This window comes from Helianthus annuus, chromosome 16 (assembly GCF_002127325.2).
Source record: "Helianthus annuus cultivar XRQ/B chromosome 16, HanXRQr2.0-SUNRISE, whole genome shotgun sequence".
Taxonomy (NCBI): Eukaryota; Viridiplantae; Streptophyta; class Magnoliopsida; order Asterales; family Asteraceae; genus Helianthus; species Helianthus annuus.
Window position 1 is genome coordinate 120,898,139 of NC_035448.2, and position 17,235 is coordinate 120,915,373.

Here is a 17,235-nt window from a genome sequence, read left to right on the forward strand (position 1 = left end):
ATTGACTCATTTATCATTTCCTCCTACCAATGTAGGTTCATCTTTAATCAATGCACACAACTAGATTAATGATGGACAGAGCTGGGACTTGGGGCCTTTTGTTTAGCTTTTAATGACGTTCTTAATGGTTTAGTACTAGTTCAGCACTTAATGGTTCAGACTGTTTGTTTCGCGAGTAGATGTCTGAATGGTTCAAACATTTACCTCTTAATGGTTAAGCATTATACTTAGTCAGAATAATCAAGACCTCTAATCTGAATTGTTCAGACATTTGCCTCTTAACAGTTAAGCATTATATTGGCTGTTAACGGTTCAAACCTCTTACTGGTTCAACACTTGATGGTTCAGACCTTTTACTGGTTCAACACTTAACTATTCAAAAGTTGTCAAAAAACCCCTTAGGCTTGTGGAAACCTAAAAACAGTAACCCCGGCGGAACATTTTTAATCGAAGAAGATGAGCATGGTTCAAACCATCTTGCAACAATACACCTATAACTCATGTTGTTCACAATGTACCTATTTTATTCTCATGAGCATAATGAAGAACTGCATTTACACAACAGGCGAAGGAAAGGATATACATCAGGAGACGAGAGATCACCCAATGGAAGAACCCGATGCCACGTTGGCTTTGACTCTCCAAGGTCAAACAACCTTTGTTGGAATCAGTTGATTGGATGGTACTGATCTGATACTCGTCTTGGAGGCAGCTTTCGCAGGATGAAAAGCACAAGAGCAGACGGCAGAATCTCCACTATCTACACGCACGGGTCAAAATGAACGGGTCAGGAATGTTGGGTAACGGGTCAAAACAAGGTCGGATCAAACCATGGTCACTTTTTCATACAATTGAGCCGGTTTGACCTGAGAACACCTATTTGGCCATTTCTTTACTACTAACAAATAACTAATGCATCAAATAGGAAAGTATATCGATTATGGGCGACTGACTAACAACCAATCATACCTGGACTTGAGCTTAAAATTTTTATTCGACCAGTTAATAGTTAAAAATAAAACAAATCAACCACTCATAAGTAAACGCGTCAAAACTGTAGACCTTGCGATTTTAGAGCCAGAAGTGTCGGATAAACTTACCATGTAGTAGGCAAAATCAAGGATCGGATGGTTCAAGACATGGATATCAGCATTCTTGTCAAAAGCAGCTATTGCAACCTATCGTAAAAACCAACCCATTATGGCATGCATATAACTAACAGAATCATTGTATTAACTTAAACTCACCATCACACATCTAATTAAAAAACAAGTGCAGCAAATCCCCGTCACGAATCCCACCTGTCAAAAAGCCGCATCGTGAGGTCCAAGATCCAAATCTATTATATTTTCAAGATATGCAATAGAACGATGGGGAAATCGGGTAACTAGAAACTGAACCTCTTGCAGCTTCTTTTGACGGCCGCTAGATTCGACGGGAAAGCGCTTAAGCATGACAAACAACCTATGACAAGACACAAACATCATAAACACCCTATATAAAGAAAGAATCCAACATCAATGAGAGATAGATCGTATGTTGTTCTCCTGTCGTAATTTACGATTACCTCCCACCATATACAACGAACCCTACAGCAGCACCAAGCGAGATAACTGCACGACACGAATGCGCACATAAAAAAAGAACCTGATGTTCTTATACACCAGTTTTGAAATTTGATTCGAGCATTCTTACTGTTACCTGAAAAGAAGAGTTCTGCAAGTTCCACACCAGCAGCGGTATTGCTGAATCTCATGTATATCCATATGCAAACCTATAATCAATATGCAAATTCACAAACAATTGCAACGTAGCTAAAGAATCGGTTTTCAAAAACTTAGGAAATTTAGCAGCACCTGAAGGAAGTATACGACTCCGTTTATAATGAAGTATGCAGGTCTGAGTTTGTCGGTTGGAAGACTTCTCGCCTGAATTTGGAAAATAGGATTGCGTACTTACACCATAACTACATATAAACCTGTATCATCGGTAAATAGTTAAATAAAACTATAACAATGATTACCTGATGATATATCTCTGCCCAGAATAACACAAGTAACGTGTACGTTGAAAAAAACAGAAGACCAGGAAGATCCAACAGTATTATGTCCAGTACCTGGCGGTAAAGATAAGTTTTTAGTATAATATTCCAAAACTGAATTATTATGTTCAAATGCACGTTTAATGTAACAGGAGCTTACTTTTAGTTTTACATGAAAAAAGCTCGAGTACAAACCAAATTGAACAGCCCTCACTGTGAAAACGCGTAAGAATTTACAATCGGTTGGTGTTTCGCAGATTATTATTATTCAGAAATGAAAAAGAATAAGTTGCAACCTTACATCCATTGACCACAAAATTCATCAAGTGGAAGACCTTTTGGGTTCTCCAGCCGAGTTCTGGTACTCTCATTTGAATACGAATAAGTTGTACCTGCACATTAAAAAAAAACTACTGTTTTGATCGACTGTTTAAACCGCATTTAGTATTCTTAGCTTTTTGTTTATAGAAAAGTTAATAATAAATTAGTTAAATGCCATTTTAGTCCCTGGGGTTTGGGCCATTTTGCCAGTTTAGTCCAAAGGTTTGAAACGTTGCCATTTTAGGCCAAATAGTTTCAAACGTTGCCATTTTAGTCTACAGGGTTAACTCCATCCATTTAATCTGTTAGCTAGAAGGGCAATTCATTCATTTTGTATGGTCGAATTGCCCTTCTAGTTAACAGAATTACATATAAAATGACCGAAACACCCTTCTAGTTAACATAAAAAAATGAATGGAGTTAACCCAGTGGACTAAAATGGCAGCGTTTGAAACTATTTGGACTAAAATGGCAACGTTTCAAACCTTTGGAATAAACTGGCAAAATGGCCTAAACCACAGGGACTAAGATATATGTTAACTCTAAATATAATTACAAATTATCAAGTTGCTAATGACATCAGATTCTAATACCTTCCTATTTAAGCACAACGAACAAATTTCTAAGACTGTAAATACATTACAACCTAATTCTAGGCTATGTAAAGCGGAGTTTATTTCTACCAAGTCATTTATGATCAAATGAGGACACACGGTCCTGTTTGGTTTACAGCAGTAAGAATCATTGTGTATCGTACCTAAATCTGATGTTTGCTTTGTTATTTTGAGCAACAAATATTGTGTATGAAGCATCTTAAGTAAGCTCATCATTAGGCAACAAATATTGGTCCTGGGTTAGGGCCCAAACACATGGGTCTGCTCGGCCCGTTGAGCTAAAGCATCATTTTTAGGTTCTAGTATCCGGTCCTGGGCAACACTCGGGTATGCCCGATCACTAGTCCCTTCTAAAAACGCCTAACATTTTTTTCTTAGTTACCTTTTCTTTTTAAATTTCTACTAAGACACCTCAGCCAAATTTAACACCGCTACAGGGACATCCTTTAACGGACGTAAAAGGAGGAATGGGAGATGCGGTCCACTAACCGCCACCAATCACTTCATTTATTATTTTCCATTATTTAATTTTGAGTTAAATGCCATTTTAGTCCCTGTGGTTTTGGCCATTTTGCCAGTTTAGTTCAAAGGGTTGAAACGTTGCCATTTTAGTCCAAATAGTTTCAAGTGTTGCCATTTTAGTACACTGGGTTAACTCCGTCCATTTTTTCTGTTAGCTAGAAGGGTAATTTGATCATTTATATGGTCGAATTGCCTTCTACGTAACATAATTACATATAAAATGACCGAAATGTCTCTCTAGTTAACAGAATAAAGAGATGGAGTTAACCCAGCAGACTAAAATGACAATGTTTGAAACTATTTAGACTAAAATGGCAACGTTTCAAACCTTTGGACTAAACTGACAAAATGACCCAAACCACAGGGACTAAAATGACATTTAACTCTTTAATTTTTTAGTAAAACCACAAGCCCTGTGGCAACGTGACAGTGACATTAACAAAAACTTTTGCACTTTCTGGTAAAACCACCGTACACATTCTTAGTTCAATTCTTTACTTTTTACCTGTATAAAACTAATTCAGCGAATAATAAGTTAAGATAACGTAGTCCGGGCATATCTTGGCTAGGACCGCCGTTTAGGCGGCGTGACATTGGGTACTCATAAACAAAGTCACCGTTCAAAAAAAAAAAAGTTAATAACTGCTGAATTATGAAAAATGCTAATAAGTTAGGCAACATGTCCTAATCAATTGTAGAAGCAATGATTCACAACAACAACAAAAAGAAAAAACACAACCCTAAATCCAGAGCATCACTTTGTTCAGTCTTACTTTTATATTAAAAAAGAATCAAAATCACATTCACCAGACAGAAGTGTACACTTAAAAACCATACCAAAGCAATGAGAGCAACGAGTGCATAAGCAGAAGAGAGAGTGTAAAAGACGCCATTATGCCATTTTTGAGATTGGTTGACCCCATTCCACAACTGATTCAACAAGGTTGGTGGATCTGCTTCTATGTACTTAAACCATATGAAACTTCCCTTGCTGCTGCTGCTACTGAGAGATGAGGTTGCCATGAACGATATCTGGATCAGGAACAAAAATGCGGTAACTGATGATGATAAAGCGACAGGGGTCGAGCGGACACGTACAGGAGTAGTTGTGTTTCATGGTAACACGTGTCAACTCAGGTTATAGCAGTTCAACATCTACTTGCCTTTCAAAAACAACTAGGTGATGCCACGCCCGCGTTGCGGGGCGATTTCCGAATTATTTTCAGCCAATTAAAAAATAATACTTTAGTTTTGCTAGAAATAAAAAGTAAAAAGAGTGTTAATTAGGCAGCTCTTTGACACGATTTTTAGCTGGGGGCAAAGTCATATTTTTATTTTTATTTGGCGGAAAAATCAAATTTTTTCGAGGGCAAAATCCTAATTTTTAGCTAGGGCAAAACCATAATTTCATTTTGCACTAGGGGCAAAAACGTAATTTTAAATTGAGGGTGATATCGTAATTTTGAACCGAGAGGAAATTCGTGAATTTTAGCTGGGGCAAAAGCATAAATTTATTTTGAACTGGAGGCAGAACCGTAATGTTAAAGTAGGTATAAAATAATAAACTGGTGTAAATTCGTAATTTTAAGCTGGGGAAAAAACAAAATTTTATTTTGAACCGGGACGAAAACGTAATTTTGGCTGTGGTAAAAGCGTATTTTTTTTTACCGAGGGCGAAATCGTATTTTTTACCTCGGGGCAAAAGGGTAAATGTATTTTGAAGTTGAGACAAAACCGTATTTTTTAACTGAGGGTAAAAACATAATTTTAAAGTGGATATAAAATAATAAACTGAGTATTCCAATAGGTATTGCTTGCCGCCCATTTGAACCAATGGGAGAGAAACACAGGGAGAAAACGTAATTTTAAAGTGTGTATAAAATAATAAAATGGTTGGCCCAATGAGGGAGAGACGACCGCTCATTTCAACCAATGGCAAGATGATATCTATTTTGTGAAAAAAAAAATTAAAATTAAAAAAAGATAAAGATGGCCGCCACCCCTAACCAACCATTTGCTTTTCCTATTGAAAGCTGACATCATGAACTTGAGTTTGTATATTTAGGTAATTAAGATGGTCTACTTTTAAATGGGTCGAAAAAAAATTATTATTGGATATTTTTTATTGAGTTAGACCTAAATACGACTTATTATTTTTTTTAATCGTTAAACGTCAATTTTAATTGTACAGTTAAAATGTGTGATTTAGGGGGTGTTTGGGATTGCGTTTTCAACCTGATTATTTGATTATTGTGTTTTGAAATCGTAAAAAATCTATTTTGAGTGTTTGGTAAAAAATTAATAAAAAGTGATTTTTTACGTTTTGTAGAGTTCAAAACGTGATAATCCATAAGTAGGTCACCCCTTGCTGCAGGAAAACGTGATAATCCAAAAACTGATTTTTTACGTTTTCACTTATTTATTTTTTTTAAAATATATATACTTGCCAAACACTCAAATAGTTGATTATCTGATTATTGTGATATCAAACAACATAATCAAATCCAAACAATGTTGATTATCTGATTATTGTGATATCAAACAACATAATCAAATCCAAACACTATCTTTCTGCAGCACGTTTTGTTACAGCTAATATGCTAATATGATTCTGATTATTCAAAACGCATAATCTATTTTTAAAACTCAACCCCAAACACCCCCTTAGACCTAAATACGAATTATTTTTTTTATCGTTAAACATCAATATTAAGTTGCACTGTTAAAATGTGTGATTTAAACCTAAATATGACTCATGTTTTTTATCGTTAAACGTCAATCTTAAGTTGTATAGTTAAAACATGTGATTTGAACAAGATATGTTTGACTCATTATGTAGAGTAAACTGCAATTTTACCCCCCTGAGGTTAGGGGTCATTGGCATGTCTACTCCCCCTCAGGAAATAATTGCAATTTTACCCCCCCACTGTTTGCTCTTATGTCGCATGTTTACCCCCCAGTGTCAAAGTGGCTTAACAGTCAACATTATAACATGATGGTCAAAGGGTAAAATTGTCATTTTGCTACTAATGTCAAGCTTCTTTGATACAACACCCCCTATAAGTAACATACCAAAGCATAATTACCCCCCCCCCCACCTTCCCACCATCGTCCTTCAACCTTCTTCTCCGGCGACAGGCTTCTCCGGCGGCGATCAGTGTCTCTCCGGCGACATCAACTCGTCCGATCATTCTTCTCCTCGATCATTCTTCTTCTCCGGTTACAACAACCACTGCCGCTATCTTCAGATCAGTGTAAATGCTGGTCTTTTGTTGGCTAATCCGCTATCTCATCCGCCACACCAAAGGTATAATCGGCCAATGTTAGTTAATCAGGGTCAGATTTAGTCATTATCATGTTATAAATAGGGTTTAGGGTCTGATTTGGTTCACTGTTGGTTTTTTTACAGTTGATCTGACCATGAGCTTATCAAGCTCATCTTTGGTGGTCCACCTGGTGGTCTCTGTGTTTGGGAGGCCTGTCCTCAACTTCCATCTACCACCGGAGAGTTGAGCGGATGTTTACTCTAATAGTTATTTAGCTTTTGTGTAATATGTAGGTTAACTTAACTTAATCGAACCTTTTGTGTAATATGTAGGTTAACCTAACTTAACTTATTTAGCTTTTGTCTAAAAGCTTTTGGGTATGTTGTTAGCTTGGTTTTGGGTATGTTGTTAGCTTGTTTACCTAGTACTAAGCTTGTTGACATTATGTTTGATCAAAATTAGCAGCACACTCATGTGCATTTGCAGGTTGTAGGCATAAGTGTGCTTAATCAGTTTGGGCATAAGTGGGCAGCACACTCATGTAGATGATAGTTTCATGTGCATTTGCAGGTTGTAAATAACACACACTGGTTGATCACAGTTTGGGCATAAGTGTGCTTAATCGGATTCTAAAAATGACAGTTTGCATGTGCATAAGTTCTAAAATGACACTGGTTGATCACAGTTGCTGTATGTGCATAAGTTCTAATCAGATTCTAGAACACATTGTCTGAATGTGTTACAATGTCTGAATGTGAGTTACAATGTCTGAATGTGGTTGTTAGTGCAGCAGGTATGCTTTATATTTTGAGTATAGAACACATTGCAGCAGGTATGCTTGATTTTTGAACAGGTATGCTTGTTAGGTTTCACATTTTTGGTTGATTTTTGAACACCCTATAGAAATAATTGATTTGATATAAATGTGAACTATGATATTGGATGATATTTGATATAAATGTGAACTAACTGTATCAATATATCTGCAGCAAGTATCGGAGTGTGATTTGTTAACATTGGACCTGCAGTTCTTATAACAGATGCATAGAACAGGTTCAGAATTAGTAATTTACTAGTTTTGGAGTCTTTGCTTGTTAGGTTTCAGATTTTTGAACAGGTATGATTGTTAGGTTTCAGATTACGTGTTCAAAAATCAGAATTAGGTTTCAGATCAAAGAACAGGTTCAGATTTTTTATTATAGAATCATAGAACAGGTATTTAATTTTGGCGGGAAGGGTTTTGGAAGTTGCAGGGGGTAATGTTGTGTCTTAACACAAAGTACAGGGGGTAATAACAAAGGACAAATTAGTAATTTACCAGTGGGGGTAATTGTGTGACTTAATAGGAATGTTGGGGGGTAAAATGTAAGGGTAATATAGTCATTTCAACTTAGAATTAACAGATCTGTTAGCCACTTTGACGCCGGTGGGTAAACATGCGACATAAGAGCAAACAGTGGGGGGTAAAATTGCAATTATTTCCTTAGGGGGGTAGATATGCCAATGACCCCTAATCTCAGGGGGTAAATTGCAGTTTACTCCATTATCTATAAGCAAACGGACATTAATCAAGTTTTAGATGTGTTAATTACGTTGGTGGGTTGTAATAATGATTTAAACATGTTATAAATGGGTTGGCGAGTCAGCCTGGACATCATATTATTTTTTTAAAAAAATCAACATATTTTTTTATAATAATAACATTTGCGGGTGACAAAATTATTGTAGCTAGTGTCACATCATGCTAGAGTGATTCATTTTTTTTTAACTCAACTTTTGGCATTGACACTTACATTCCTTTGGTTTTTCTAAAAATTTTGTAAAATGTCATTTTCACTCTCTCGAGTTTTACTTGCTTATTTTATGTACGTGGTCAATATAATACGTTTCCTTTCTTATTTTTATGTACGTCAATGTATTTGTTTTGACATATATTTTGTTTAGAAACGAGTCATTTTAAATAGAGTTAACTGTCATTTTCGTCTATGTGGTTTGTCTAGTTTTGCTAGTTCAGGCCAAATTTCAAATTTATACCATTTTCGTCCCAAACATTCTTGAAACATGCCAGTTCCATTAAAAAAACATGAGTTAACTTCCATTTTCGTCCCTATGGTTTGTCTAATTATTCGATTCAACCTTAGTTTTTTTTTTTTTTTTTTTTGACAGAACTGGCATGTTTCAAAAATGTTAGACATGAAAATGGCATAAATTTGAAATTTGGTCTGTATCGGCATAATTTGACAACTACAGGGATGAAAATGACAGTTAACTCTTTTAAAAATAATATGTTTTCACTAGGCAGTATAAGTTCGAGTTACTTTATGTTTCGCCGCTGGCGTAATACAAGGTACCAATCTTTAACTTTAAAAAACATTTTTTTCTTACATGCTTATGTTTAAGTACGTTTCGGTATAATTCAAGTTAGTTTACGTTTTGACTTAATTCTTTTTTCGGTAATGAGTTAGGTTAAATATAATACATTTTCGTGCTTATTTTTATGTGTGTTTTCAGTTGGTATATGTTTTGATGTAAATTTCATTCAGAAAGGAGTCAGGTCAAATATTTGATAGTCTATGTTGCTATAACGATTATTCAGTGGTAATAAAATATGTCTTATTGATATAATCCAACACTTAACCTTGGGGGAGTCAAGGTTATGTGGTATGAGTATAATGGGGAAGTATAGATTGCAACAGGAGAAGTAATACGGAATTACAAAGGAAAGGTAAAGTAAATTACAAAGTAGGAGTAAGATAGCGGGTGTAAAACATGTCCGAGAGAGAGAGTCTTATATCCAGAGTGAGTTTTATCTTCTATATGGCTTGGTATTTATAGGCGGGCAAGGGACTTTCCTTGTCCTTAGGTGGACCCGTGACTTTTCCAGGAAGGGAAGTGTCGTAGGGTCCTTTTCTTTCCTCAGAGCTCTGTTCTTCTCTTCCATACTACTTTGCTTGATGATTCCGAGTTATACATATATGTATAGTTCCGAGTTTCTTTATAATTAATCAAGTTATCCGGGTGTTTATGTGGTGAGTCCGAACTTATATATGTTTGGTATAAAATGGATTAATCCGAGTTATATAAGTCCGAGTTTAAGTATGGAAATTATTATAGGATCCGGGTTTAAAGGTATATTCCAAGTTTATATGGGATATATCATGTATCCAAGTTTACAAGAAATAAAAGGAGTCTGAGTTTTGAATCAAAGAAAGAATCTGAATTTATATTTTAAGTGTGTTTTTCGAGTCTCATGATGTATGTATATGTGATCCGAGTTTACTCTTATAATAAAAGGATTTCGAGTTTCCTTGATGTGGTCCGAGTTTATTCACCCCTTGATGTCAAGGGTTGTTGTAAAAGAAAATGGCCCGGGTTTTTGTTTAATAGCCACACAAGTGTGTCCGAGTTTCTTGCGAAGCTCAGATTACATATAGTGTCCAGATTATATAATTGTTTCATGATTAGTTGTTCCAAGTTATCTTATATATGATAAGTTCCGAGGTTATCATGGGTACTTAGTAAGTCCGAGTTTTGTGTGATTGTTCTGAGTATATATATGTGATGTCCGAGTTATCAAAGTCACATTACATGACACCAACTAAGAGAAATCCACTATGTGTGTTACTGTATGTTAAACTTGATAACTTGATCACATTGAACACTGTTGTTTGGACACTTAGGGTATTCCAAACCCTACTCGTATACTTACTTACACGATATTGTACATTAGGTCGCGTGTAACAGACCTAACACTTAATTAACGCTAGAAGCACGTTGATACATACTGAGCAAACTAAGGTGAGTTTACTACTCTTTCACAAGCATGCGTCTCCAAAGGACAAACTATCATTCCTGAGAGGAATACTTTTTAAATGTTGTAGTTTTAATTTCGATGTTGGTTAATAAACTCAAACTCTATCACGAAAGTCCATACTTACTACCAAGCTAGTTGCATGGAGGCAACGGGGTATTTGTTGATAGGCTATTAGGTTTGACAAACCTCACACCGTGCTAGGATTCAGGCGTGAACGAAGGACCTTAAACACTTTGATCAATGCTGATAGACATTGATGAGGGCACAACAAACATAACAGTCATATTGGTATCGGTTTCATTATTCTTGGCATGCCTTTAAAGCTAAAACATTTTACATTATTTACGTTGAACAAAACTGTGAACTCGCCAACTTTATGTTGACACCCTTTTCTGCTTGCTTGCAGGTCATTAGGTACATCATGATTTGGAACTTCCAGTCTGGGGAGCTTGAAGTGTCATGGGGCGTGCTACTTGATGCGAATAATTAATATTATGCATTTTTAAACGATTTGGTTTTGATTGATTTGAAACAATTACATTTGCTTCCGCTGTACACGTGTTTCGTTTGAAATGTTATTTGGAATTACATTTTTCATGTTGGACATGACGTTTGTGTTTAATAATATGTGCTATTAGTTCGACATGATTAGTTGCTAGATCCTAGTAAGTCACACATCTCGTGGTGAAACCCGCGCGTGGTAGTTTGGGGGTGTGACAATATATGAGTAGGGTCACATATTATATATTATGATTGTACGGTATAAATTTGATTAACTTTACGTTTTGATCCAATCGCAATGCTTATATAGGTTTCAATGAGTTCAGCCAGATATGTCGAAACACGTGTTTTCATATGGTTAACATATTAGATAATTTTTTTTTTGAAAAGTGAACTTCATTAAAACCAACCAAAACCGACAACTATCACCAAGGCGGAGATAGAAGCCGAAAACCAAAACAATAGTTCAAATTACGTTACATCAAACAAACACCATCTATTCCAATCCACTACCCCCGCTTTAAATCTATGATTATACCAAAGAAAACCCAATGACTTTATGTCCGCAACCAACTCCGTCACAATGGGCGCCTTACTATCGAAAACCTTGTCATTCCTAGCTCTCCACAATCTCCTACAAGCTATGATAATAATCCCCTGGAGGACCTTCTTCTTAATACCCGTCACCCCGCTATGCTCGTGAAGCTCCACCAAATCGTTGACATGAAAGACGAACGGTCTAGGAATATTACACCAACTAGCTAGAGAGTTCCACACCCCGAAGCAATGGCACAACCTGTCAGAACATGTTCTATATTTTCTTCAGCATCCTCGCACCACACACATGAAAGATCATCAATATTAATATGTCTTCGGGCAAGAGCCGTCTTGGTCGGAAGACGATCCAAGAAAGTGTGCCACATGAAGATGTTGCATTTGTTAGGGACCCAAGAACTCCACTTGAAACCAAACTCTGCATTACTAGAAACCGGCCACGTAGCCATTTTTTTACCGAAGCAATCTGAAAAACGTCGTCCGAACCATGTGACCAGATCCAAGTATCATCTCTATCCAACAAAGTGACTGAATGAAGCTGGTCTTCTAACCTCTGCTTGTCCGAGAGCTCCACTGTGGAAGAAGGAGCCCGAATCCAATCCCAAACCAACACACGAGAAGTACCAATACGCTTCAACCTGTCAGCGATCACCACCCCTTTGGATTTTTCGAGACTATAGAGCGAAGGGTACACGGCCTTTAATGGTTGATTACCCAACCACGTATCCAACCAAAACCTCAATTGACGCCCATTACCAAGACTACCACGTAAAACGCCGTTTAAACCGATCCCATCCACCTTGTGCTTGTTCCAAAACGAGACACAATTCTTCCACACTCCCGTGATTGCACTATTGACGGGAGCAATACCCCAACACCTAGCCGACCCGTGAATGGACACCACAACCCTTCTCCACATCGAGTTAGGCTCCTTCAAAAACCTCCAAAGCCACTTAATTAACAAGGCATTATTATTAGTTTCAAGAGGCGTAATCCCCAACCCACCGTCTTTAATGCTTTTAGTAACAACCTCCCAAGAAACCCAACTCATCTTCCTCACTTCGTCCGAACCACCCCATAGAAACCTCCGCATCAAACCCTCTAGAACATCAACCACCTTCTTCGAGGCCTTGAATAAAGAGAAATAATACGTAGTCAAACTATCCAAGACCGATTTTATTAAGGTTAACTGACCGAGGATCGAAAGAGTATTGGCTTTCCATTTGGATAACCTCCGTTTAAACGTCATCACCACCGGCTCCCAACTTGATACCCTGTTCATATTCGCCCCAACCTTGATACCCAAATACGTGAATGGTAACATACCCGGCTTACACCCCATGGATTCGGCCAAACTCACTACCTCGTCGGCTTCCACACCCACTCCGTAAAGCACCGACTTGTGTAAATTAATCTTTAGCCCGGAATATAGATAGAAAATACGTAAGATGCATCTCATGTTAATAAAGTTATGTGAAGACCACTCCCCCATAAGCATGGCATCATCCGCGTAAAGCAAATGGGACAAAACCGGGCCATCATTAGGGAGCTTAACGCCATGAAACGCCCCTATATCACTAGCCTGATTCATCATACCCGAGAAAGCCTCCATCAAAAGGATAAACAGAAAAGGCAAAAGCGGGTCTCCCTGACGGATCCCTTTTTGGCACCCGAATTCGAAAGTAGGAGAACCATTCACTAGCACTGAAGCTCTAGAGGAAACCAAAATACCACGAATCCACTCACACCAAACCGGAGGAAAACCCATCTGAGACAAGATCGACAACAAGAAGTCCCAGTTGACATTGTCGTAAGCCTTATCGAAATCTATCTTGAACAAGAATATTTTCCTATTTCTCTTCTTAGCCCAAGCAATCACCTCGTTGGTTGTGACAACCCTCAAAATTCCATGTATTCCGTACAATTTATTATTGATAATTAAAGTGCTTGATGACTGTGTGGAATTACTTAGCTGCTCTCTGATTACTGTGTTATACTTACATGTACTTGTTAACATACTAGTAGTATACAGAAAAGTTACTAAATAGTCTGTTATGCTTTCCTGAGTATACATAAAAGTTACTAAATAGTCCACACCCTCGTCGGCTCGGCTCGTTTGCACCCCTATGTAGGACACTTTACGGATTAATTAAGAACTTTAACGGAACAACACCGAACCGAACAACCGGGCATTACCCGGAACATGAAAATATTGACAAACACATTGTTTATATTTTTCTGAACTAGTTAGGGTCCCCGAACACCCTAACACACCTTATAATATATAACACATAATAATACACTAATCATGTCATTGGATCCTAACCAAGTCTTGTAACTAGATCATTGCATCCCAACCCCATACCCCCCCCCCCCCAAAAAAAAAAAACCGGTTAGAGACATGTAGGACACCCCTTCATTTTATTTGAATTAAAAACTAGATCATGTAGGGTCTTTTGAGACATAATAACCAATGGATCATGTGTTAGCATGGATTATAAGAAGGCATCTAGGACTACACTTCATTTCATCATCACACCAACAACACCAAAGCTCTTTCTTCTCTCCTTCTTGGCTTCGGCCGAACTCAAACCACCATACCATCACCATCATTTGTTCATCTTCTTCCGATCTACAAGCATACAAAGGTGCTACGGGTCATACAACGAAGCTCGGTGCTCTCGGAAGTGGAAGGACCTTCTCCATTCGCTATTAACCACCACATTTCTTCACTCGAACTTCCCTAGTCTTGAACTAGTGGTAAGAACTTAGATCCGTTCATTTTTTTATGTTATTATAGTGGTTAATAGTTGTTTGATGATGAAAATCCATGAACACTAAAGAACCATGAACAAAGTCTTGCATATAAACTAACTTGTAATGAAATATTGTTGAAACATAATGAAGTGATGATAAATTGAAGTTGTCTTGATTATGTTGCTGATTACTTGCTGATCTACTTGTAATATTGATGTTTGATATTGTTATGATCACTAAACATGTTAACGGAATCAATCGAACACAAGTTAAAAAGATAAAAGCTGAAACAGTAGGCTGTTTGGTAATTACAGCAAACTTCAGTTGGCTATAACAGGACTGTAACTTAACGAAAAATGTATTTTTTGAAGTCTAGATTTATGTATTATGAAATACGGTTCTAATGGCACTGGAATCGTAATTTTTTGACTTTGTTTACTATTTTTAAAGTGTCATTTTGTAACAGCAGCTAGAGCTGCATTTTTACTGCTGAAAATATGCATTCTGTTTTCTATCATAACTTGAGTTCTGTGTAGAGTTAGATCATGAAATTGGTACTGTAGATGGACACTGATGTCGTAGTAATTGTCCCACTGGAATTTCGTCATTCCGACTTACAATGAATTTTTAATGAATTATTCCGTGGACTGCAGTCAGAAAAAGATAAATCTGAGTGCAGTCCGGAAAATTATTTTTAATAAAATATTGGTAATGAATCGGATCTCGAGATTTTTACAAAATAATATTTGGATCATTTAGCACCTTCTGTAAAAAGTTGGGAATTTTTGAAATAAGATAACTATTTTATTAAAATGCTCGAAAACAGCCCAGTTTTGGATATTTAAGTTGAAATGACATAAGTAGTAATTTGCGTGTCTAAATGTCAAATATGCTATCTGTGAATGATCTAACATGTTATGTGTCAATAAAAGTGTTATGTGCAATGTCGTATGTTTATTTGTGAACGGGAATAGGCGGGGAGTTTATATGGGCATAAGTCGTTAAAGTAATGCATGTTATGTGATAGATACGTGTAGGAACTTTGTGCTCTGTTTGAAAACCACTAAATGACTAACGGGTAATCATATTAGGACGTGACTGACCGACCTTGACTGTTAGCTATATTTGAGAATCTAACCGAGCAAACCGAGGTGAGTTCACACACTTTCTAAGGCATGGGATTCCCGGTGGTTTGGGAATGGGTTAAAGAATTAAAACGGAATCTACATATCTTACTTAGGTAGGATATGTACGGCCATCCTCCTTGGGTAGGATGCAAATATTAATCCTGCGTATTCTCTTTGGGAGAACTACGTACGTTCGTCCTCCTTGGGTAAGACAACAACCTTAAAACTTACTAGACAAAACTCTATCATAAGTCCCTCATTTTATATCAACTTAATCGCCGAGGCCGATGGCGAGCGGGTCATTAGTTAATAGCGCTATTAGGTTTAACAAACCTCATACCGTGTCGTCCGAACGTGAGTGTACTAATGGACTAAGGCAAAGGGTCAATGCTGATAGACATTGACTTAGGGCACAACTTACTTTCGTTAGTAGTCGATATCATACCGTCTAGTAGTTCACATGAGGAAGCCCCCACTAATCATGGATATGGTTTGGGTAATAAAGAATGAACTGGTTAATCTTACTTTCAACTACGGGGTAACCCCCACGGCAATTACGCCAACGAAAGACAAACCACGTTTTCGGAAACAACTTAAAACTAATCAACCAACCATGAACTCACTCAACTTTGTCGTTGACTCGTTGTTACATGCCTTACAGGTCGTTAAATGCTTGGAGCTTGCACGAGGAAGGAGTCGTTGTGGGACACGGACTGTTATGTTCCGTGCTTAATATTTAAATCCTTATGAACTTATTAAACTTACGCTTTGGACTTTAAACTTATAAACTATGGACTTATGTTTTTAGATTTACGTTTATGCTTCCGCTGTTTAAATTAAAACTTGGTTAACTAGCTTTTGGTCACCAATTGCATTGTGGTTGGTTTTATTTACTTAATTAAGATGTACAATATGATTGGTGGCTCGATCCTGGTCATGTCACGCCTCCAAGCGGTGACACTCCGCATGGTGGATTTTGGGGGTGTGACAGATTGGTATCAGAGCCATTGGTTATAGTGAATTTGGTTTTAAAAAGGGGAAAAGCTTTTTGATAAAACCAGACTATAACCTGTACAGTGCTCAACGATCCACAACGACGCTTCGCTCCACGTGCAAGACTCAACATCCTAGGTGATATGGTTTATGTTTATATTACCTACTTGTTAGTTACATGGTACATTCTTCATGGTATGCATTAGTTAATGTGATAACTGCTATTTGAACCTTGTGTGTTTACTCTCTTTTGTCACTCCACACTTACGCACATTTCGACACCTTTCTTACCTGTGTTCCTTTGATGTGAAGATCATGAGTGGACGTCTCGACTTGACTCAGGGTCAGCTAACGGCCTTGATTAACGAACGGATTGCTGAAGCCTTAGCAATCCAATCAGGGAGTCAACCCGTGCACCCTCAAACACGCATGGGCACCTTCAAGGCGTTCCTAGAATGCAAACCCCCCACTTTCGATGGCACTGGAGGGGCAATCAGCCTTCTACACTGGATCCGAAGAATCGAATATACATTCGAAGAAGGTGAAAGCCCTGCCAGCAAACGAGTAGAGTACGCTACTGGCATGTTGCAAGGGAAAGCGTATTCTTGGTGGAACGCACAAGTTTAGATGCTCGGGTTGGCAGATGCGAATGGCCTCCTCTGGAGCGACTTCAAGGATTGGATTAAGGAAGAATTTTGCCACCTGGACGACATTCTAGAACTGG

General features: G+C 37.5%; 1 protein-coding gene across 1 annotated transcript; it reads right to left on the reverse strand.

Moving 5' to 3' along the window:
- Nucleotides 1–433: 433 nt before the first annotated feature.
- On the reverse strand, nt 434–4,584 carry LOC110917950 (tobamovirus multiplication protein 1). The gene is made up of 11 exons (XM_022162377.2): nt 4,336–4,584; nt 2,343–2,433; nt 2,202–2,254; nt 2,024–2,116; nt 1,857–1,928; nt 1,702–1,774; nt 1,568–1,613; nt 1,401–1,464; nt 1,248–1,301; nt 1,101–1,178; nt 434–760 (listed from the first exon to the last, which is right to left on the reverse strand). The coding sequence occupies exons 1-11, from the start codon at nt 4,519–4,521 to the stop codon at nt 668–670; spliced, it is 903 nt and encodes a 300-aa protein (XP_022018069.1). The 5' UTR covers nt 4,522–4,584; the 3' UTR covers nt 434–667.
- Nucleotides 4,585–17,235: the final 12,651 nt, after the last annotated feature.